Source organism: Hydractinia symbiolongicarpus, chromosome 9 (genome assembly GCF_029227915.1).
Source record: "Hydractinia symbiolongicarpus strain clone_291-10 chromosome 9, HSymV2.1, whole genome shotgun sequence".
Classification (NCBI taxonomy): Eukaryota; Metazoa; Cnidaria; class Hydrozoa; order Anthoathecata; family Hydractiniidae; genus Hydractinia; species Hydractinia symbiolongicarpus.
In genome coordinates, this window is record NC_079883.1 from 13,818,429 (window position 1) to 13,841,384 (window position 22,956).

The 22,956-nt window shown below is 33.3% G+C and overlaps 4 protein-coding genes across 5 annotated transcripts; 3 read left to right on the plus strand and 1 right to left on the minus strand.

Annotated features, from left to right (window-relative positions):
- Positions 1 to 745: 745 nt before the first annotated feature.
- On the plus strand, positions 746 to 9,541 carry LOC130657052 (uncharacterized). 2 transcript variants are annotated; one of them, XM_057460014.1, is made up of 4 exons: positions 746 to 940; positions 5,044 to 5,916; positions 6,533 to 6,756; positions 7,766 to 9,541. In XM_057460014.1, exons 2-4 carry the CDS (start codon positions 5,075 to 5,077, stop codon positions 8,470 to 8,472), a joined length of 1,773 nt encoding a protein of 590 aa, XP_057315997.1. In that variant the 5' UTR covers positions 746 to 940; positions 5,044 to 5,074; the 3' UTR covers positions 8,473 to 9,541. The 2 variants fall into 2 exon arrangements, with proteins under 2 accessions (XP_057315997.1, XP_057315996.1); XM_057460013.1 differs by lacking the exon at positions 746 to 940 and having other exon boundaries at positions 4,592 to 5,916.
- A 2,325-nt stretch (positions 9,542 to 11,866) lies between these two features.
- LOC130657229 (uncharacterized) lies at positions 11,867 to 14,835 on the plus strand. The gene is made up of 3 exons (XM_057460204.1): positions 11,867 to 12,018; positions 12,110 to 12,342; positions 12,454 to 14,835. Exons 1-3 carry the CDS (start codon positions 11,867 to 11,869, stop codon positions 13,257 to 13,259), a joined length of 1,191 nt encoding a protein of 396 aa, XP_057316187.1. The 3' UTR covers positions 13,260 to 14,835.
- Positions 14,836 to 15,365: 530 nt separating this feature from the next.
- On the plus strand, positions 15,366 to 19,373 carry LOC130657339 (protein ANKUB1-like). Its single transcript, XM_057460320.1, has 2 exons — positions 15,366 to 16,133; positions 17,416 to 19,373. The coding sequence occupies exons 1-2, from the start codon at positions 15,475 to 15,477 to the stop codon at positions 18,341 to 18,343; spliced, it is 1,587 nt and encodes a 528-aa protein (XP_057316303.1). The 5' UTR covers positions 15,366 to 15,474; the 3' UTR covers positions 18,344 to 19,373.
- Positions 19,374 to 19,398: 25 nt separating this feature from the next.
- Positions 19,399 to 22,718, minus strand: LOC130657341 (chymotrypsin-like elastase family member 2A). Its single transcript, XM_057460321.1, has 4 exons — positions 22,589 to 22,718; positions 21,779 to 22,113; positions 20,549 to 20,831; positions 19,399 to 19,756 (listed from the first exon to the last, which is right to left on the minus strand). The coding sequence occupies exons 1-4, from the start codon at positions 22,638 to 22,640 to the stop codon at positions 19,440 to 19,442; spliced, it is 987 nt and encodes a 328-aa protein (XP_057316304.1). The 5' UTR covers positions 22,641 to 22,718; the 3' UTR covers positions 19,399 to 19,439.
- Between the last annotated feature and the right edge of the window lie 238 nt (positions 22,719 to 22,956).

Genomic DNA, 22,956 nt, shown 5'->3' on the forward strand with positions numbered 1-22,956 from the left:
GAGAATGTTTGTTGGGAGTCGCAAAAAACACAGCTCGTGTGGTGCATCCCTTCCTTAAAATTTAAACAGCGCCAAAGATGGGCCTAACATGGTCTTTTGCCCAATCTTGTGACGCTCTGCCCAGTCTTAAGACTGGCCGGCCAGTCTTAAGACTGGGCAATTTTATGTCCAAAGATTGGGCAGCGTCCTAAGATTGGGCAGAACAGTGGGATTTAACTGCGTTCTGACAGTGATCATGCACATTTCGATACCACTTCCTTCTCATCTGTAAATGTAACTGCATGATTCCAACACACACATGGAATTTATTTGATGTGCTCACTAAGACTACTCTATCGCTACAATCAAAGATTTTACTTTAGTTAGGCCACTGTTGTGTAACTAGCTAGCTAACTAGTTTAATGCTTTTTTGTTATTTTGATTGTAATCTTGGCTACCTAAGCTTTAGCTAGCCGACTGGCTTGTGTTAATTTTTTGATCACTTTTGCATAGTGCTATTTATTTTTATTTTATACTTCCTAGCCAGCAGTTTTGTAGTACTAGCTAGCAGCAAGCTAGCTAGCTAACTAAAGGAGTTCCTCGGACTTCAGAATTTTGATGTGAAGTTTATTAGGCACCTTAGCAAAAGTCGAGAGCTTTCATATTGCCCCAGAAATATTCTTGTCTACTTTTGGAGAGTTTTATTGTTTTGTTTTTTATTGACAAAGTTGATTTTTATGTATATATCTATGTAGCGTGTAGGCTAGCTATAGCTAGATGATGTGCAAATGTTTACAAAGAATTCTGTGTAAATATGCACGCACATCTTAACAGGCAATAAAAGAGGGACCACATAACAAAATTAACTATTTCTTTTTTATTTATAGATTTGAGCTGGAATTGGTTTTCCTTTACTATCATTCTCTTTTTTTAAGATCAGGTTTTAATTTATTTTAAAAAAGTAAGTTTTTTTTAACTTGATTTCTTCAATCGTTGCATTCTGTTCTTTTAATTTCTTGCCTGTGTGCATGCATGCGCATGCCTATTGTTTAAGACACAAACTAATATAGCTATAGACCACTTAATCATGTGACATACAGTACCACCCGAATGTAACTTCAAATGTACAAGATAGTTATCACCTTGGCATAAGCTTTTGGAAGCATCAGAACTTTCGTTGTTTTTGTTAACTTATTGTTAAATACATAAGCTATTTTTGCATGTTGAAAACAATGGAGTTCTATCTTGTTCGCAAAATTTAATTAGCTCATGTGAAGTGTATGTGTCCCATTGTTGTATTTAATTACTCCATCAAGAGATCAACAAAAGAAAATAAATTATTTAAGTATCTTTTGTTTTTACTCGCGAACAGCAATGTTCAAACATCCGTTTATGAATGTGATAGAAATCCTTTTTTTTAGATCGCGTTTTAAAAATTTAGGAACAAAGAATGGCGATAGCAAAGCTTGGTTGTGGTGATAGAATTCCTTTTTCGGTCGCATTTTAAAAATTTAAGAACGAAGAACGGCGATAGAAAAGCTTTGTTAGGTCGCATTTTAAAGGTTCGAGAGCGAAATTTAATTCATATTTTGAAGGGAAAAGTCCTCAAAATAGGGTTTTTCCGTTTGCGTTGTTAAACGTTGCTTTTTATAAAAGAACTTTTAAAAGTTTTGTATCTTAAAAAATGATAATTTCGATGTTAAAAAAATATTACTAGAAGTTTTAAAAAGTAACAGCATTAGCATTTTAGCATTTTAAAATACAGTACAGTCTAAATGTAATCTACTGCGTACACGCTAATATCACACCTTTGCGTGGAGGACGGCAGTCGTTTGTCTTTTGTTATAATTAAATCCCTTAAGGGTTTTGCGAATTTATATTTGCGTGTTAAAAAACAATGCACTTGCGAAGAAATATCGGTGCAATTATATTTCTTGTAATAGCGAGATGCATTGTGTATATGTTTTGATAAGCTTTTTCCTAAGTATTAGCGTGAAGTAATTAAATAATAAAAATCTTTCGCAAAGTTTTATAATACATTGCGCGAGAATGTATAGTTGATTTAATTACTTAAAAAGATTCCAGCGGATTTAATTTAACAAACATACAAGAAGCATTGTTGTTTACAACTTTTAAATCCCGCTTTTTGTTTATAAACATTTAAAATGCGATCTAAAAGAGCATTTCTATCGCCGTTTTTCATTCTTAAACTTTTAAATGTGATCTTAGAAAACATTTCTATCGCCGCTTTTCGTTTATAAACTTTTATAATGCGATCTAAAAAACGCTTACTTACTGCAATTAAAAAATTTCAAAAAAGTTCGCGCAAAATAGATTGCTAAAATTGATCTTGCAACCTATTGTGATTAAACAATCGATCACGTGGGGTCATTGTTTATCAGCGAGGCAATTATTTTCTTAAAAAAACAAAAGCTATTATTATTATTATTCATATTTACACAGGTTGACTACGTCAGAATATATACATATCTGGTATCAATGCAGGACCTGTACAAAAATAAATGAAAGTAAAAGCTAAAAATACTATAAAAATTTTGGTTTCGAAGAGGCATAGTTAGTAAGTGTAGCACTCTTGGATAAAGACGAGTGATGAGTAAGCAAGTAGGCACGTATCAGGATAAGTCACTGTGAAGGAGAATGGCATAGTTGGTCGTAAGTGTGAATGTGTGACTATATATATATTAAAATGTGTCAAAATAATCAAATAAATAAATAAAATTTTCAGACACTGAGTCAAAAAGAGGCATCAGAATTGTTAAAACACCAACTGAGGTGAAATGCTATGACAGACTACTAAGAAAGCACAAGTTCAGACATCATCATACACAATGATACTGTTTCAAAAGAGGCGTATGGTGCACAATTGCTCAATACACCGAACCTGGATGCACGAAATGAAAAATCCCTTGTGTCACATATGAATATATATTACCATTCGTGCTTAGAAATATACCGTTTAAAATTCACAAAAGATTTTTCATTCCGCACATCCAAGCCCAGTGCATTGAACAACCGTGCACCATAGTAGCTCGTAGTCTTTCGGCCAGCTTCTGTTCTAACTTTTGGTAATCTTATCTGCGACTTGTTACCTCTCGTGTTGATATTATGATTCACCAGCTCGTATTGAATATTGCTAACGTTATCAATTTTATGGAGAATCTTGAAAACATCTGTGACAGCTTTTCTTTTACGTTCGTTTTCAATAGAAATCGAATGTTCTCCAGTATTATGAATGATAGTGTTAGCACGATTATGAAGTCCTTCAAATTTCATTTTCCAAGAATTACTTTGGTTACAATATACAGGATAACAGTAGTGAAATATTGGTTTGATCAACGCGTTATATATGGAATTAGCTACCACAGGAGAAATCTGATGTCGTAATTTCTTCAATAAGTATATACGAGAGCAAATCTTCTTATACACCTTGCTGTAGTGTTCGTTCAGGTTCAGATGAGAATCTAACGTTATACCAAGATATTCGTAAGTAGCAGACTGGCTGATGGTAGTAGATAAAATTTCAACATTACAATCATCCACATTTGACAATCTATTTCCATACATAACAAATTCCGTTTTTCCTTTTTTCATGTTGAGAATAAGACAATTATCTCTAATCCAGGATTGTACAACATCAGCTTCTTTGTTAATAACGGATACAATGTGACGTTCGTTTTTATGAGAGTAGTACAACACTGTGTCATCAGCGTATTTCAAAATAGAGCAGTTCTTTAATCGAAAATGCAAATCATTCAGAAGAATGATGAACAAAAGAGGGCCAAGAATGGATCCCTGTGGAACACCATGAGTGATACTCTCCGTTCTAGAACTGGTACCTTCAAAATTTACTAATTGGGATCTATTGAATAAATAGTCACTTATCCATGATAGCTCATTCTCTGTTATACCGTAGTATGGTAATTTGTGAAGTAAACATGGATGGTGTACGGTGTCAAATGCTTTAGAAAAGTCCATATAAAGTACTCCAGTCTTGTTTCCTTTGTCCATGTTATTACGTATATGGTTGACTAGGTTGGTAACAGCATGCTGTGTGGATCTTTTCTTACGGAAGCCATATTGATAAGGACTGAAGAGGCCGTTCGATTCAAAGTACTGTGATAGTTGATCAGAGGCAATTTTTTCAACTACTTTCGATATCACGTTGAGGACGGATATTGGACGATAATTTGAGAACAAATGTTTTGCTTCTGACTTGTATATAGGTGTTACTTTGGCAGTCTTTTCGATCGTTGGAAAAATGCCAGATTTGAAACTGTGATTAATCAAAAATGATAGCGGTGCTGCTAGTTCCTCAGCTGCATCCTTTATAAGTAAAGCTGGGAGATCGTCAATACCGGAAGCTTTTGATGAATTAATTTCTTTCAACACTTTGATCGTCTCTGAAAAATCACAATGTTATTGTTCTGTGTAACTATTCATGCGAGTTTCACGTCCGCGGTAGATTACATTCAGACTGTACTGTATTAAGACCTTTGGATTTCAAAAACACAAAATTAACTTAATGATTTAATTTTAATGTGTTATGTTTCTTTATTTTTCTAAAATAATATATTTAAATAGCCTTTGCGATCTCTAACACTTTTAAACAATACCATGCATTTTACATGTGACAACAAGGACTCATCAAATCTTATTGTTATGACTCACGCATGGGGATAACAATAAAAAGCAATTAAGCTAGTGTGTAAAACAAAAGATATGCAAAGGTTCTTTATGTCGACATGAGATCGTTACACTAGGTTGTAAAACTAGCGTACATGTAAAGTTACATTCAGGCGGTACTGTAGTTGTTTTCATTTTTTTCAAAAACAATAGACATGCACATACTTTTCTGTAGGTAAAAACGTTGGACTCGCATGGTTTAAAATGGCTAATAAAGATTTGTTGGGTAGTATAAGATTCAAGAGGAACTGGAGTTAAAATTTAACTAAATTTTTCTAATTAATTTTATTGAAGTTATATATTTATATGTAATATGTATATCTCTATAATAATAGCAGTCACCAGTCTGTTTTCTGTTAGATATATAGTATACTTAAAGTGCAATGTAATCATGAATGATACCCCTGCTAATGCTTTCCAGCCCACATTGGGTCAGATCTTAGAGGAGCCTTCGCCATTTGTTAAAGGGCGTTTTGACGACTCACTTTTAGAAGATTATGCTGTTTTGACAGAACGTGACCTTCTGAAAGCATTAGATTTACTTGATGAGTCAGAACAAGAAGAATCAAATGCAGAAATCTTTACTTTTGATAAAAGAGATGTAGACAATACAGACAAATGCAACAATGAAGTTAGCAAAAACCTTAATAGTGAATTTGCATCCCTTCACAAAGATGCAAAAACAAAGAATGAAGGAATTATTGAAAAGGTCTACTCCAGCATACCAGATTTAGACAAGAAATCTTTATATGAAACAGAAGATCAAGCAGGAGAGGATATAGAAATTCGAAAATCTGTGAGTAACAATGTTTCATATGTTCTAAATGATTCACAAAATGAAAATAATGATTACTCAGCAAAACACAATAAAGATAATGGAGTGGAACACTTTAAAGTGTGCAGTTTACATTCTGATGAAAGTGCTGAAAGTTTTGGTGTTCATTTTAACTTAGTGGCAGGGCGGAAACTGTTTGCAAAAGCAGTTAATCACAAAGGCATGAATATTTACTACACACTTTCACAACACCATGCTAGTGGTCAATCTGACAAGGAAATGTTGCCTTCTTTAAGCATTGTTCTTAGTGCTTTAAATATTAAGAAGAATTTTAGTGGCACCATTGAACTAAATAATGAATCTGTATTTCAAGAGTTTGCATATGCTGCAAGAAATTGTGACCTTGAGGTGGACGTTGTAAGTTCCGTTACTGCAGCAGCAGGAATGGAATGTTTCAGGTATGTAACCTTATGAATCTTGTTACTGTTTACATGTTTAATGTTCAGTTTGGTAATAATCATTTTTCATGATAAGAATTCATTTTTCATGATAATAAAAACATAAACATACAAAATAACTTAAGTTGTTTGTGTGTCAGCTATAAGCTTGGGCCACTTTAGATTATATGTTCTTTTATTATAGTAAAAACTGTCTTGATGTTTAGGCTTTTTGCTTGATCGAACTTTTTAAGTTACAGGGCTTGAATTAGAAATATGTAGTAGTCAATTTGCAAAAATTATGCTGACAGTAGAGAAAAAACTTTCTTTGTAATTCGGTCTGGGGCCGTTGTAGGCCACTTGTCATTGATCCTTTGATAATGGTTATTTTGTTGCATAACTATTATATAAATAGTTGAAACAAATGATTGATGAAGAAATAGAATTCGCAATTTTAACATTTTCTTTGTAGAATGAATCGCTACAACGGCATTTCAATTCACAAATTGCAAATTGTAACCTGCTATAATTCGAACCCTGGGTTATTCATAATACATGACATTTATCACTTAATTGATGTGTACTAATCTAGAATATATTGGTATATTATAAACAACATTATATTTCTACATTATAGGCAAGCTGTTAAAGCATCAACTATGTCACAAGATAATGTTATTGTCTGTTACTACATAAGAGAAGCTCCACAACAACACTGCTGTGGCCATTTTGGAATTGTTAGTGGTTATTACAAAGAAAAAGATTTGATTCTGCTGTCTGATGATGTGCTGCCAACAAGATGGATATCTGTCAGCATGATTTGGAAGACCATGTTTGATGTGACAACAGAATCCCCTTCACGTAAGTTTTTAAAAACTAACTAATGTATTCATGGTTTTGTTTCGGGCAACTAATAGTCCAAAAGATATCAAAGATTTTTTAATCATATCATTGGACTGTAAATTGAAATTATTGGCAATTGCTTTAGGGTGTGTGGTGGAATTTAAATTTGATGTAATTGCTGCACAGGCTAGTGATTAAGATTTAAAGGATTAGATAACTGTTGTATCTAATCTAAATCCTAGGAACAAAATTAAAATTTCCTTTTTTTAATATTTTGGAGATTGCTAAGGAGATTTACTGCATTTTATTTTTAACCACCAACTTCATAACTATGCCTGAGAAATTAGGTTTTTGGGGAATAGGGGCGTTGTTAAGATAAGAGTCCACTAGAAATGACATGTTATCTACAACCCACCCTTCACACTATGATAATTGTATATAGCCAAAATCAATTTAGTTTAAAAGAGTTATTTTGCAAAGATTTATTTCCACAGCAAAAGTAGACGAAAGTTGATAATTTGCAAAAATTGGTACTGCAATCTTTTTAAGATCTATCAAAATACAACAACATTTGATATTCTGGAAAACAAGGATTACAACGATCTTAAGGTGGTGTACTTGACATTTACTTTTTTCTTGTTGTCACTTTTTTTAAGGGAATTATTTGACATGCAAAATTAAAATGCTTATCTTTTATTAAAACAAAATAACGTTTAAATCGACAAATTTGCCCGCAAGAGTTTTTATTTCAGACATCGTAAGCGCTAAAAAATACGTACCACAAAAATTGTCTTCCCTAAAGTTCCGCATTACCAGCTTGTACGTCCGTGTAGTACTAGTCAAAAAAGATTAATAAGAGAAAAATTTAGCATAAAATGAAATATTGCGCGATGTTTGTTTTAAGTAGGTTGCATTACTTTTGTGCGATTTAAAAGGGCTTACCAACAAAAGTAATCCTCTATCCGATTTTTCTAGAACGTTTGTGTGCATTAATGTTGAGGCTTGTAACGAAATATTTAAATTGTAGGTCAAATGAAGGGATATTTTGTCCTTCGAAAACCTGAAAATTCGCCTGCAATAACAATGAGTGTCAATCCAAAAGTTTCCATCAAACTAAAATCCAACAGCGAAGAGTCCCAGAAACTTCTGAGCTTGAAAGAGGATTGGGAAAATTGGTTGTCCGCTACACCAAACACGGATTGCACCGAAGAAAGCATTTTAACAAACGGAATAAATCACGTGATAGATTTGATAAAAAATGGAAAATTTGCCGGTGTACAAACTTCCGTTTCCAACGAGAAGATTAACTTGAGCTATAAAGAAGGTAGCTTGGTTGATTCTGTTACCAAAACAAAGGTTTTCCAAGTTGTACAAACAGCACTTTCTGCCTTGCCTGAAGAAGAATTGGTGAAAATGACGCAGTTCTCCGAATGGCTTTTTGAGGAATTCTTTGTCGCTGGGAAATCGTTACCATCAAAGCAGTCCAGCGTTAAGAAGAAGAAGAAAAAGAAAAGTTTAGTTCAAACAAGTGTAAATGTGAGTTTGTTCAATAGTTGTGCCATGCTGAGCACGTGCTTGCTGTTTTGGCCCTATAACGACCAACAAAAGGTTGGCAGTAATAATGCTTTGGTGTTGGATTTTTTGGGTGAAGATATTGAAACATTGCCGAAAAAGACTGTTGGTATTTTTCACGAGAAAATCCGTTTTGTTTTGAAAGCTTTAAAAGATTCTTGAAATGGAAAAGAAACCTCTTTTTTCATGGACATATTTTTTTGTTATTTTTTTCCTAAAGTTATTTTTAATTATACATATTACTATTGATTACTAGATTATTTTTTGTAATTATATTTTATTCATATGGATAGAGTAAAGTTGGGTGGATTTTGTGAAATCAGTAGTAAGAATGGGGGTATTTTTGTTCACGCAATCTCAAGAAAGATAAGTGGGTGGGGAAAAATGCTTTTCGAAAACCTTTAGATATTGGCAGTTAGTTACCTGATTGGCAAAAGCTTTTACCCTGGGCTTAAAGCTTTCCCTAATAAACTTTATAATCTACCATTAATTTTTTTCAACCTGTCTAGAAATGTTTATGAATTTCACAACTACTTTCTCACTGAACTGTTCCAATTTCGTTTCTACTCAGGTCAATCAGCTATTTTAATACTAATTAAAGAACTTCTGACGACAACAAGTAAGGAAAAGATAACAAGAAAGAAAATAATCAATATTTTTGATGCGTTTTTTAAAGCATGGCATTATAAATTACGAATGGCAATATTTTACGCGCTGTAATTTTTTTACGACCGATAATTTTGAGCTTTTCGATGAAACTTTTAGGACAAGAATTGGATGTCTTGGATCTTAAAAATATTTAGAAAGACGTGTGGCTTTCACAATAAACAAGCCTCAGTACCAGTCCACTTTAGATGGTGAACCGAACCGTTTATTCACTTTTTGTGGTAATTTTTTTGTTGTTTTAATGGAAATGGGTTTTTATTATAGTTTATTGTAGTTTTCTATGGAATAAAAAACAAGGCCTCTACGACCGGTTCATTTATTATATAAATTTTCCACGGCTTTTATGGTGTTATTTTTATAAATTTAATATAATAGTTTTTAACAATTTATATTTTTTTATGTTTTTAATTTCCATATTTAAAGTATTTACTTGAAAAGAGAGAGAGTGGTATGTATATTTTTAACTGTAAGTGTTGTTACTTCATCAAGACCAGAACATTTTTGGTCCTGTTTTTTTTTATCTGTATAATCCGCTGATTTTACTGTAATACATGTTGGTGTTTTATATTAGCATAACGTTTATAAGCACCTTGAGGCTCAGATAAGTTGTTTTTTTAAGCATATGCTGAGCATATAGCTCAGCTTAGGTGAAACATTCTGATGTGTGCTTTTTCTATTAGCTTAAAGTTTAATTAACACCACTGCATTGTCTGAACTTAGTCTTGTGTAGATATGCCTTCAGTTTTTGGCTATCTTAAACGTATAATTATTGGCAATCGCGAAATGTTGTGAAAATAGTTTTTCCGGAGGATTTAATTTCGCGAATTGACTAAGTTTTGAGAATTTTTGATTGTCAATATTTCTGAAAATAGGAAAAATAAACAAAATTAACGAAATAAAAAATAAAAAAATGACAAAAACCATTAAAAAAACCATTCAATTGAGTTGAAAAACCCCACTTATCCAAGGTGGTCTCGAAATCCCATGCAACATTGTGGCTAAAATGAATTGGTACTCTGCCCGTAACTAAATGAATATACAAAATTACGAACAGCTCGTTCAAGTGTTGTACGTAGAACCAAAAAATGAGGGAATTGTTGATTTATTTTTATCACCCGGAGTAGATTAGACATGTTACTCTTCCAATAAATTATTGCATGTATTTGTTTACAAAATAACTCAACAGTGAGCTAAAATCCCTAAGTCCACTCAGTTCAAATTGTGTGAATATAGTATGGAGATAGCCTTTGTAATTACGTGTGCAGATGAACTTCGAAATTGGTCACCTAGTCTCAATAATATATAGTGGAATTACTGTATCATTATCACATAGCGTCTCGACAAACCATTAAATTTGTCATGGATAGCAAATACATTTTGTTTACAATTCATGAGATTAAATTCACCGAAAGATAGTGGGTACAAAGCGCGTATATCTTGGCGCTTTTACAACAACCTTATGACGTAAAAATTTGAAATAAATTGATTAAATATGTCAAAATGTACAACTTTCGAAACTAATATATTTTGTTGTTGTTGTGTTTTATTAAGTTTCTTATTTTTAATTAAGTATTTAAAATTCCTTAATTTTGATCAACTGTACTTTCTAAGCACTTTCCAAGAATATTTTAAAAATGGAGAAGGTCTTAATCAATATATATTCCTCCAAAGAAACGTGTTACAGACAGCAATTAGCGTATGAAATAATACGGGCTTAATGCACATTTCGAAAAATTGGTTTACAGACAATGATTTAAAGTAAAAAAGTACAAAATGTGTTTTTCTTATCAAAAAACGTACGCGCTATAACTTCATAACAAACGTTTTTTGCTTTAAATTGAATACATTAGAAACGAAAATTTTTAGACGGAGAAACTTTCGGATTTTTTTTTTGTCCGAAATTTCTTCGTCCGAAATTTGTCTATGCCGAAAGTTTTTTGTCGAAAAATTTTTTTTTTTTTTAATTTTTAGTGCATAGAAATTATGTAAAGGGTAATCAGGAAATCAATAAAAACTGCAGTTTTGAACTTACAATTTTCGTTATTTTCACTTTGCTGAGGCTCATTTATAAAGTTGGATCCTGAAAACCTTTATATCTTGATAGAATATGTGTACCCTTTAAATGCTTTTAGCCTTCTTTTGTGTCATTACCCGTAACCATTACTTTTAAAATTTGGTTAAAATTCTTTAAAAGACTTACCCATACATTTTTTGGCTTTATAAATCTTGTCCGAAAATTTTTCCGCTGAATTGCAAATAAAAAATTGCAAACAAAAAATTGTGTCCGAAAGTTTTTCCGCCGAAGTTTTTCTGCTGAAAATTTTAGTTTTTAATGTAGTTCTTTTTTAAACGCATAGTCAGGGCGCTGAGTTCTGAAAAATAAACGAGTTCGTGCAAATTCGGGGGAACTTACAAAAACTTCACCAGATGATACATAAATACTTAGTATAAACGATTTTACTTACTGGCCTTCTTAATTCTACTTGCATATATTCCAAAAACAAAAAATACAAACATGTATGAACGATGTTTTTCTTCGGTCCTTCACCGCCATATTTTTATGAAATCGAATGTTGCAAAACATTCTTTTATTTCCGATCGAATAATTTCACGGGGGTGAATGTAAAATGAATTCATTAACAATACATTTTATTACCTGTTGTTATCAATTTTCAATATTTCATTCTTTTTTTTAAATATATAATGCTTTTGTAAAAGCAGATAGTTTAGATTTTTGTTCTTTCGAAACTAAATATGTTACATTTGAACAAACAACACAAACCCCCGTGTTCTTATTCGTGAGCTAAATGTGGTAACGCGGGAGTTTCTACAGCTGGAGGAGGGATAAAAAACAGGTTGCAATGAATGTGCGAAAGAAAATTTATCGAAAATGAGCTCAAAGAAACCGATGAAACTCGTTCTATCTCCAGCTAAAAAAAGTAAGCAAGAAGTGAAATGTATTATACACAACAACAATTACAAGAAAGAAACAAAGTTAAGAGCATTCACAGAAAAATCAGCCGAAAAAGTGAAAATAGCAAGGTATGTTGCAAGTTTGATTATATTGTTTTATTTTTTAATTTATGGTTTTCATGACTTTATTGTAACAGCGCTATACTTCCGTTTTTTATAGTGAAATTCGAAATGATGAAAATGTCACTGATTTAGTGAGCGGCGATCTTTCCGATTTGAAATTTCATCAGAAATGTTTAGATGCGTATGTCCACCCAAAAACATTAGCTACCATACAAAAGAAAAAAGAAAAAGCTGAAGCAAGCGACGATGAAACGGGAGATGTTAACGACATAGAAGAACAACAACCAACTTCAACTATCCGAATGTCACAGAGAAAGAGAGGCAGAACAGGTAAATATTTATCTTAATTTTATAATTTTATGTTGTAATCGTGCACAAACAGGCTATTCTGACTTTTATATTTCTTGTGACTTTTCTAATGTCTGACTGATCTTATTTAAGGTCAATCACTTGCCAAGCAAGATGAGTGCTGTATCTGCCAAAAAAGAAAAACGAGTACAACAGGTAGTGGCTACGAAAAACTCAGCAAGTGTATAACGGAAAGTTCTGCTCTCACGCTACAGACTGCAGCCCTACAAAATGGGGCAAATGATGAGTTGATAGGATATATTTCTGGTCGCGATTGGACGGGAATAGTTGCACTTGAATTGCGATATCATGTAACATGCTATCGAGCTTTCACCAAGCCCGTTAAAACACCTTCTGCAATCACTCAAGTAGACAAAGAGGCATTGCAGCATACTTTCGACTTTGTTGAGCTACATGCTCTAAATAAATGCGAAGTGCTACTACTGAAGGATTTGGTTGACATTTATAACAAGCATTCCGTAAAGGGCGGTATCACCGATCGAACTATGTTGAAATATGTTACGGAACATTTCACCGATGATATCGGAGTTTGGCAACCTCGGTATGGAGGGACATTTATTTTTTCTGAAAAAATACCTAAGGGGCTTATAATTGATGTACGGCGACGGAATCTTATTGATCGTGAAAGCCAAAAGCAACGTGATACTGACATTGAAATTATCAAAATAGCAGCTGAAATAATAAGAGAAGAGATCAGAAACATGCCGTTCACATATCCTATTTGGCCACCGACAGAAAGAAGCATACTATCCGAAAGTACTATCATTCCACCAAAGTTAAGTCAATTAATTACATCTATTGTGAGCTCGATACCTCAACCTCACAAACGGAAACAGACAACTATAACTTCGATATGTCAGGACATTATATATATATAATCAGAGTTTCTTTTAAAGAGAATCTTGCGGTGTAAGTCTCAAATCATCTACTTCGTTACTGACCAGTACTTCCAGAATTCTGTGAAAGGCTATGAGAGAAGCAGACGTACCGCAGATGGAACACTCCGAGTACGCATCGAACGAAGAGATCAAAAGAAGCCATCTCAGTTGAAGAAGTACATGCGCAACGACGAAAACAAAAAAGAAATCACTCAGTTTTTATTAAACGACTGGTCCAATGAAAGTCGATTTGTAGGTCTACTAGATCGTCGTGAAATTTACTTCAATTGTTTGTCAAAATTTTTCAAAATATATGTCGTCAACGGTCGTGTATGTTGTGAAGAAGAATCATCCTTAGAAAACCACCAAGAAGAGGCAGACACCAAGGTATTTCTCTGTTGCAACCACGCAAGCGTGACTGGCGTTGATAATGCATGCATCGTAACCGTGGACAGTGACATTGTCATATATGCTGTACATTTTGAAAATAAAATTGGAATCAACATTTATCTACAGATCGGTTCGGGTGGACGGAAACGAATCTTAAGTGTGACCAAAATTCGAGATGCTGTTGGTCCCGCAATTGCAGAGGCTCTTCCAGCTTTCCATGCTTTTACAGGTAATGACTTCACAAGTGCATTTCACGGCATAGGGAAAGTGAAGCCATACAACTTATTGAAAGCTAACGAAATATTTCAAAATGTGTTTGCCAAGCTAGGTAAATCTGCGACATTTGATGTTGACCTCTTTCCACACATTGAGCAATTTGTTTGCAAATTATATGGAGTCAGTGCAACTAACACAGATGACGCACGCTACAAAAAGTTCTGTTCGTGTAAACCTACACCTGAGCCGCAACAGCTTCCTCCAACTCGAGATGCACTACTAAATCATTGTAAAAGAGTTTCATATATCAAAGCGATAGTTCGAAATTCTTTGGTTGCAAATCCAAACCTACCAAGCCCAAATGGACATGGATGGAATGTCAACGGTGAGAAACTAGAGATCATTTGGCTATTAAGACGACCTGCACCAGATGCTCTATTGGAAATGGTTTCTTGCTCTTGCCGTAAGTCATCATCTTGCGCCAAAGAAACTTGTGTTTGTAGCTCGTACGATTTGCCTTGCACAGATTTATGCTCCTGTAACTGTGTTGATCAAGGATCAGACAACGACGAGATAATTCTCGAAAATGATGTTGAAGTCGATAGTTCTGATGACGAAAGTGAGGATGACACAGAAGATGAAGAAACTTTATTTTCAGATTAACATTAATATTCTTGGTTTTTAAGTATATGTTAGATAATAAATTAGTTAGTGTATTTCCTGTCAAATATTCGATATTTTCTCATACAGAGGTTTGGTGACAAGATTTATGCGCATTAATATCATAATTACGGAGCCGAAAGTAACTTCGGCGTTATTGAGTCCCATTTTGTTTTACATTTCGACAAAAAATGCTCACGGCAATATGTTTTCTGTGGGGTTTTATAGTTGTGGCTGTTAGCTTTTTTATGCTGTGACGTCATTTCTAAAAATAGGACAAGCAAGAAAATTCAAGAAGGCCAGTAAATGTTTTTTAAATGCTTTTATATATACGATTGTGCTGTGTGAATATCAGAAGTTCTCCTAAATTTCCCAAAATAAATTAACTCAGCGCCCCGACTAGCATTGAAGTATATTAAAACGGGATTTTGCCGCCAATTTTCTTGTTTGAAACTAGTCGACTATATGCGTGTTTTCAAATCTATGCATTGCACAGTTGGAATGGATTTTAAGTTATCTTTAGGGTACTTTAAGAAGATTTCTTTTTATTACAAAACCATGTATAATCTCTAAAAATAAATAAATGTTGATATGAATCCAGCCCACATTTTGGTTTTACATAGATGTTTTATCTGTCGGTCCAATATTTGGAATTAACTTGTTAGATTCTTGTTCATTCTTTTTTTGATTGCTTGTTGCATTTTTGTAATTATAAGAAGCAAATAGTAAAGTGAGTTGAGATTTGTTTTTAATTAACGCTTGGGAGATAGAAAGATGAAATAAAAATAAAGCTAGAATATATAGCTTTTATTAGAAAACTTTACCGACACAAGTATTTTTTTTTATGCAATTAAAAAAAACGATAGCTGATCTGAAGATATGTTTATGAAATCGATCAAAGGTAAAAGTCACGTGTTAAGAAATCGACTTACAAATTGATTACGCCAAAATGCGCGTTAATATTTTATTTAAAGATCAACGGTATAAACTGGATGTAAAACCACACGACACAACAGATACTGTGATTCCGCGTATAAAAAGGTTGATAAACTTTGAACCGTTTTTATCTTCTCCTTATGTTTTAACAGAAACTCTATTACAGCTATATTATGCTGATGTGTTACTGCATCCGGGACTATTGATAAGCGACGCAGGAATTGTTTCTGGCTCCACCATAAAGTGTAAATGTTTTGAAAAAACATTGGGGAACTTAAAAGTAAATGTGAGGTTTTTATCAACTTCAGTTGAAATCAAGGATTACTCCAGAGTTCTAAAGATTGGTGATATTCGAACTACTTTGCAGAACAGATTGGGAATACCAGTCAGCGTTTTTCGGCTCTTCAAAGGTGACGTAGAGTTATACGATATGCATATTGTGAAGTACTATGGAATCGAAAAAGGTGAAATCATTAACTTACAATTACTGGAAGGAACGTCCAACCTCATAACAGCAGCCTTAAAAGGAGACATCGTCAAAACATTGGATTACATTCCTAACTATCACGAAAGTCCTCATTATAATCGTTATTTATCACGTGTGGCGCTCTTTATTGCCGCCCATAAAGACTTGGCTAAATTGGCGTACCACACAATGCTACAAGGTGTAAGGTTAGTATTTATATTTTATGAAAATAAAATACGCCTATTTTTTTCATCCAGTAAAGTCCTATTTTGATAATATTGGCACTTCATTGTTGTTACCATTTATAGTGTTAAAAATTGCAGCTGTTGACTTGTTGATATTGAAGATAAAATTCGTTCCCACTGCATGTTATTTAGAAAAGTAAAATCTTTAGGTTTAACTCGAATTTTTATTTGCATAAGGACATTTTTTTGGCATATTTTAAAACGTGACTCTTGACTTTGGCCTTAAAATTCTTCACAACAGGAAGCCTGTCGATTTACAGGCCTGCAGCCACCAGAGAGGGCAGAGTGGGCATTAGTAATATCACAGGTAAAATATGTGAGACTATCTTCCAAATTTTAACAAAGAATCGTTTAAAGCGTACGTACATGAAAGTTTAATTATTCTAAATAATATTTTTTATAAGTGCTTTATGCTAAAAAGTTACAGCTTCTATATGCAAAAATACATGTTAATGGAGCTGTACTATCTACTTAGAAGTACTGTAAAATCCAGATTAAAACACCTAGGAAATTGAGCGCCCATTGACTGAAACTTTCAGTAACTCGAACTGTTTTTAAATTTCCCTTAAACTTTTATATACTTTCTTACGGAAACTGGAGGTTTGAGTTACTGGCAATGTAAATGTAACACGAGGTTCTAATTACCGGGGATGTGTTGTAATATTTTTTAAAATGAAAAATGGAGAAACCTTTTAATTAGAAATTAATAATACTTTTCCCGCATTTCGAAATTTGAGCTAATTCGTGAAATTGTAAGCCCGCAAAATAATTTCCAAACTACCGTTCATCTGCGAAAAATAATACTCGCGAAATGTATCTTATCTCAGGTAGAAAGAGAACGCCTTATTGGGTCAAATTCTAGGAAAAATTTAGGCAGGCGAAAACACTGGCTGTCGAAAATTTTGGACTGACAAACAGGCAAGTTTCAAACATTTAAAAGTATTGATTACCACACAGAATAAATTGACTCCACCTACTGAGGGAATAAACCTTTGTGACGTTTAAATTTTTCATGTTACAGAGCTTTTATGAGTTGAGATCATTTATCATTAATAGTATCATCTTCAAAGAACATTCTAGATCATTTCTTTCCTGAGGAGATCTCGCATCTCTTTAGACAATGTATATGCATAAAGTACATCATAAGTTAACTTCTTTTACCTTCTTGACACCTGAAAGCCACGAAGCTCTGAGTTTGTTTTATATACAAATCGCATTGTTTCTTTCCCTCATTTTTTCACAGGTGTGAGGACGCTGTTGGCGTGCATCCATCAAGACAATGGTGCACGCAACAATCAAACCCAGAAGCGCTTAAAAGTCCAGTGCATCAAGCTGCGCAGGAAGGTAGCTTCCATTGTCTGAAATTATTTACGCACCAAAGTCCTACATGCATAATAAAACGGGACGGATATGGTAACACACCTGTTAACTATGCAGCGAAGTATCGCCGAATTAAATGCTGGAAACTTTTACTCGTCACTCAATTTAAAGAGAACACAAAGAATGATATAACTCAATATACACAAGCAAGACTTCTAAAATGGTACCGCTTAGCAAAAGATCGAGTGGCTTTAAACAGTGAAAGCAATAAAGGTACCATGGCAACGTCCATTAATTCAATGACAGTAAACAAGGCTTACATTGGGAATCCATTATCTGTAGATGGTTATAATTCTTTCCAATTTTTATCTGAAAAGTTATTACCAATGAGACAGTCGCTTGAACGAAAGGAAAATATTCGTGAATTTTCGAAGACATTGCATTCGAATGGCTTACAATGTCAAAGCGAAGCTCAAGATACTGTTGTGCAATTGAAAAATTCACATTCAAAACTGTTTGGTAAAACAGCTCACAAGAATGTTGATAAGAAATCTACCTTGACGTTTGAAAGGATACCACAAAGAAATAAATTGCTTAGAAAACGCGCTGGCAGGTACGCTTATGATACTACAGATAAATCAAGAAAACGATCAGACGCACAAGCGCCTCGAATAAAACTTGATGATTTGTCAATTCAAGCCACTGGAATGAATGGTCACCAACTAGCTGAAAAATGTCTCACATTTGGGCAATCGTTTGAGAGGAAAATTTGGATGGCACAGCTGAATATTGCTTTAAGAAGCAGCAAAAACGCCCTGCAGGCACACAGACGTTATGTCAACTCGGTTTAGTTTTTAATGTTTAAAAGCTACAAAATTATAAAAATCTAATACAATTGCAATCGTCGAAATAAATTTTGAGACAAATCAGAAATTCACATAAAATAAGAGTTTGTAACTCCGTCCTCCACAACTAAAAGTTGTGAACTTAGAACCTCTGTCAAATGCAAGTCTGGATTATCCACAACATTGAGAATGGGAAGGGCTTTTTTTTCAAGAAATTTGCATCTAACAATGTCTTTATCAACGATTGTGTAACACGAATTTTGCCTGATAATGAGAGTCATATTATTTAATTAATAAATGGTTTATTTTTTTAAAAAAAAGATTGCCAGAAAAGAAGGCAACTTTCTTTCGTCATTTATTGCGCCTTTCGTTCATAGAAAGTAAAACGAATTTCCATCTTTTTGTCCATTGACGCAAAATATACCTCCTCAATGATCGTCATAAATTGTTAAACTTAAAAAAAATTATATCTTTTAACAACCAGGTGAGAGAATAACTAAACCAGTTACCTGAACCCTTTCAACCAACATATTTACCAAAAATTTATGCTGCTACATATGCCAATTAAATTTTGTTTAGGATTACAAACGATAGGAAAGACTTGGAACAGTCTTCTGTGACACCTTTTTAATACTGAAGTGACCAGTAGATCGCTAGGGAACTATAAAAATGACTTAAACTGATTATACACTTGTACTGCCAAGTACGAATTTCATCACTTTAAAGTCATCACTTTTCATGCAGAACTATATACGTCTCATTTTGTGAAGAAGCCACCAGGAAGAGAAAAACCACGTATTTATTTGCAACTTTTTTTTGGAAAGTTATCTTAATTTTTATGTGTTTTTTTTGTTTGTTTATTTGTTTCTTTGTAAGTTTTTGTTTGTTATTCAATTACTTGTTTAATGACAAGTAACAAAGCTATAGTAAGATGAGTCACATAAAATTCAATATATTTGGATTTTTCTTACTAACAGGTATTTTCTAACGGCCAGATAAAAAAGTATTGCATAAAGAAACCTTGACTTAAACATGAAAAGGGTGAAGAAAAATGAACACAATTAGCAAACATTTTCATGTATTATAACCTTCAGTTAATAAGTTAATTTCTTATATATGAATTAATCCAATTCATAAACTTATTAACGGGTGTGTAAGCCGTATAATATTTACAATATGTATACACATAACTCGCAACACCTTCCAATTGCCACCTTCCATCGGATTGCTGACACACTAATGGACCTCCAGAATCACCACGGCATGCGTTTGGTTGCTGCCGTCCGTCTGGTTGATTTTTAAATCCATTACCGACACAAACAACGTCTGGTTTCTTGCATTCCATTGAGGGTACTATAGGAAGTCGTGTTTGTTGAAGCGTGTGATGCCAGCCACCTGGATGTTTGATGCTACCCCAGCCTATATTTAAATAAGAAAACTCTTGTAAAAATGCCTTGTTTAGATAAATCTTGGTGATTCGCTTAAGTTATTAACAGTATTTGTTTTAAAAATAAAAACACGTTTTTATTTTAGATATTTTTTTACGCCAGTGGCTAAAAGAAAAGAAATTGCTCTCTCTTTCTATAAAACCCATCCTCAGAATCAACACAAATTGGTCGATCTTTATAACTTTCATATGAATTTACAAACATAACAACGTAACCTTTCCTTTCGTAATGCAGAAAAGAACAACTATTAGAAACAGAGCTGCAATTTTAGGCAGAATGAACATTTTTTATTTTTAAAGGTAGAATTGATAAAGGTGGAATGGTTAATCACAATCTGAAAAAAAATCTTGCAAAACCAGTATATTGTAATTGTTGTCTTTTCTACCCAAAGAGTTGCAAACTTAACTATTCGTATAGATTCTTTCTTGTTAAGTATGACTTGTTTTGTACTCTTTGCAGAACTTAGCAAAATACAGACATATCCATCCAACATTTTAAGATACTGCTCATTTCTCTTGTTTTAGTGAGTCGTTAGTGGCGTACTCCGTAGTAAATGTTTCTATTTTTCTTTAGCGGGAAAAAATATATTTTATGCTCAATACACAAAGTTACTATAGCAGATTCTAGACAAGAAACCCGTAATTCTTTTCGTTTTTAAGTCGATAAGTCAGTACATTTAAAAATAGCTATATAATATGTTTTGCAAAATTGAAGTTAAAATTTGCATTTAGCTTAGCCTACTCCTCAGTATAGATAAAATTACCTGAAAGATAACATTCTTTGCCAATTGGTGGATCAACATCTCTTGGTGGTAGACAAGCAACTGATACTCTCGAATTAAATTGTGTTGGAACGTTCAGCTCAATCAAAGCAATATCTGCTTTTAATGATCTTTTGTGGTAGTCCGGATGCATTATAACTCGTTTTATCGACTTTCTCTTTGCAGTTGCTTCGTTCTTGGCAATATTATGTGCTCCAACCTTTACACTCCAAAAACCTTTATTTCTAGTAGTGTAATTGTGAACGCAGTGGCTGGCGGTTAGGATCTAAAAATATGTGAAAATCAAAGTAGAAAATCATATGCTGATAAGGCGAAAGGGAAATTAAAGATTATTTCTTGAGATTTTGACCAAATGGTTATAAGGATGGTTTGCTCGTTTTCTTTAAAATACATCTAAGGCATAAAATGTCGTTTTTTTGTATTTTTATTGAGGGCTAACACTTGAAACGAAAGGTTGCTCTGTGGTGGATTTATCAGATTCTCCGCTATTACAAGTTTTGCTAAATGTCTTAGCATGACTCAAGTACGATGATGAAGAATCACAGAAAGTAAAGTGATAGGAAAAACTACATTGTTTGCGAGAGAGTTCTTGACGTGACACAAGTACGATGATAAAGAATCGCAGAGAAAGTAAGTGATAAGAAAAACTACATTGTTTGCTACGTTTCAGGTGTTCACACACCCATTTTCAAGCAATCAATAATGTACAAATTGTACCAATATAACAAACTCCTTTAACAGATAAGAAATCAACATTATCTAATTGTACAGCCAATGAAGATCATCTGAAAGCTTGTCACACCACATCATCTCTAGAAGAATTCAGTCTACTGTCTAGGGAAACAGCCGGTATTTGTTAGATATCAAAGAGAGTTTGTTCATAATGCGGTACAGTCCCCAGATTAATAACATCATATCAGCTTTATTGCATTTATACAATCAGTTAGTTAATCTGGTAACTTTTACTACTGTTAAACTTTGTACATTATTGATTGTTTGAAAATATGTGTGTGAACACCCAAAATGACCCAAATATTTTGTAAATATAAAGGATCTCAAACATTTTTGAAAAAAATCTCTCGAGATTTTACAAGAATTAAAAAAAGAAAAAATAAATTATAAAGTTTAAAACGTTCCAAAAGGCTAATCTGAAAGCTTGGTGATGCAGCCCAAGAGGTTATAAATTATTGTGAAGGAAAAAAACAATCTTACCCATTTAGGCGTAAGAAGCGTGCCTCCACATTGATGTTGAAGAAATTTCTGTAGAGATATAATCCAAGGCCATGCACCAGGTTTGGCATCAACGCCATGTATGATTCTACTTTGTTGCACAGTTGATATTCCACAGGAGCCGGGTAGGGGAGGTAAATCCGTTGCTGCTTTTTTTGTTGATATTGTCGTTGTAGTTTTTTTCGGTGTTTTTGTTGTTAGCACTCCGGTGCAGCCGCCGCATGTTTTCTTGCAAAAATCATACGCATCGCTGCGTGAGCAAAAGTTTAAAGTTTTCTTCCAAAAATCACAGTTTTTAGAATTATCACGGCACAGCTCTAAGTGGAAGAAATGAATGAATATTTTATTTACGAAGAACGAAATATTGCAATATTTGGCTGTTGTCATAAAATAAAAGTCAAACTTTAAAAAAAAAGACTGGTCCTTATTAAGTCACTTGACACTAACGTTTTATTGACAAATTTTAGAAAGAAATCTATAACAAGATTTAGCCATTTTAAAATTTTGATAGAAAAGGTATCGAGCATTATTTAGCCATGTACTTTTCTAGAAACCAACGTTCTTAAAAAAGGAATTGTTACTGGTGAAAATAAAAACCAAACGTTGTCAACGATAGTATCTGGGGACTAAAACGTTCGTAAAAAATAAATTAAACTGAGTATTATCAAGTTATACAAGTTTGAGGCACAACAAAAATTAAAAGTTGTTTTTAAGCTATTAAATCTCTTCATTTAAAAGTTATGGAAAAGTTCTTAAGCGTTTTTAGTATAAATAATGATCAGGATTTCTTACCAGCATTTGAATATACTGCCAGAAAAGCAACTAAAATCAGAATTTTCATCATCTTGCAGATGTCAAAGGCACCAGCCGCAATCGAAGACAAGATGTAGTATGAGAAAAGTTTCTTAATTATGAAACGAAATATCACGTTTTGTTTAACCAGCTATACAAATTGCGAGAAAAATAGCGGATTTTTAGGTATTTGTTGTTGTATAATATATGTCTTACAAAGATTTATATAGATTGAGCTTGTAAATGTTGTCTGTGTTTTCAAAAAAGAAGCGAATAGTATCAAGGAGTTCAAAAATATTTACTTTGCTGTTTGCTATCTTTGAAAAAATAGTGACTACAAAGTATTATTACATTATTATTAGTCGTAA

Bases quoted from the DNA above. Each gene is read 5' to 3' on its own strand.
- LOC130657339 (XM_057460320.1), top strand. From the start codon at position 15,475: ATGCGCGTTAATATTTTATTTAAAGATCAACGGTATAAACTGGATGTA. The intron at 16,134-17,415 runs GTTAGTATTTAT...ATTTTTTCACAG, and splicing joins ACAATGCTACAAGGTGTAAG to GTGTGAGGACGCTGTTGGCG.
- LOC130657341 (XM_057460321.1), bottom strand. From the start codon at position 22,640: ATGATGAAAATTCTGATTTTAGTTGCTTTTCTGGCAGTATATTCAAAT. The intron at 20,832-21,778 runs GTAAGATTGTTT...ACATATTTTTAG, and splicing joins CGCTTCTTACGCCTAAATGG to ATCCTAACCGCCAGCCACTG. The intron at 19,757-20,548 runs GTAATTTTATCT...ATTTAAATATAG, and splicing joins CAAAGAATGTTATCTTTCAG to GCTGGGGTAGCATCAAACAT.
- LOC130657229 (XM_057460204.1), top strand. From the start codon at position 11,867: ATGAGCTCAAAGAAACCGATGAAACTCGTTCTATCTCCAGCTAAAAAA. The intron at 12,019-12,109 runs GTATGTTGCAAG...CGTTTTTTATAG, and splicing joins GAAAAAGTGAAAATAGCAAG to TGAAATTCGAAATGATGAAA. The intron at 12,343-12,453 runs GTAAATATTTAT...ATCTTATTTAAG, and splicing joins GAGAAAGAGAGGCAGAACAG to GTCAATCACTTGCCAAGCAA.
- LOC130657052 (XM_057460013.1), top strand. From the start codon at position 4,997: ATGTATATCTCTATAATAATAGCAGTCACCAGTCTGTTTTCTGTTAGA. The intron at 5,917-6,532 runs GTATGTAACCTT...TCTACATTATAG, and splicing joins GCAGGAATGGAATGTTTCAG to GCAAGCTGTTAAAGCATCAA. The intron at 6,757-7,765 runs GTAAGTTTTTAA...TTTAAATTGTAG, and splicing joins GACAACAGAATCCCCTTCAC to GTCAAATGAAGGGATATTTT.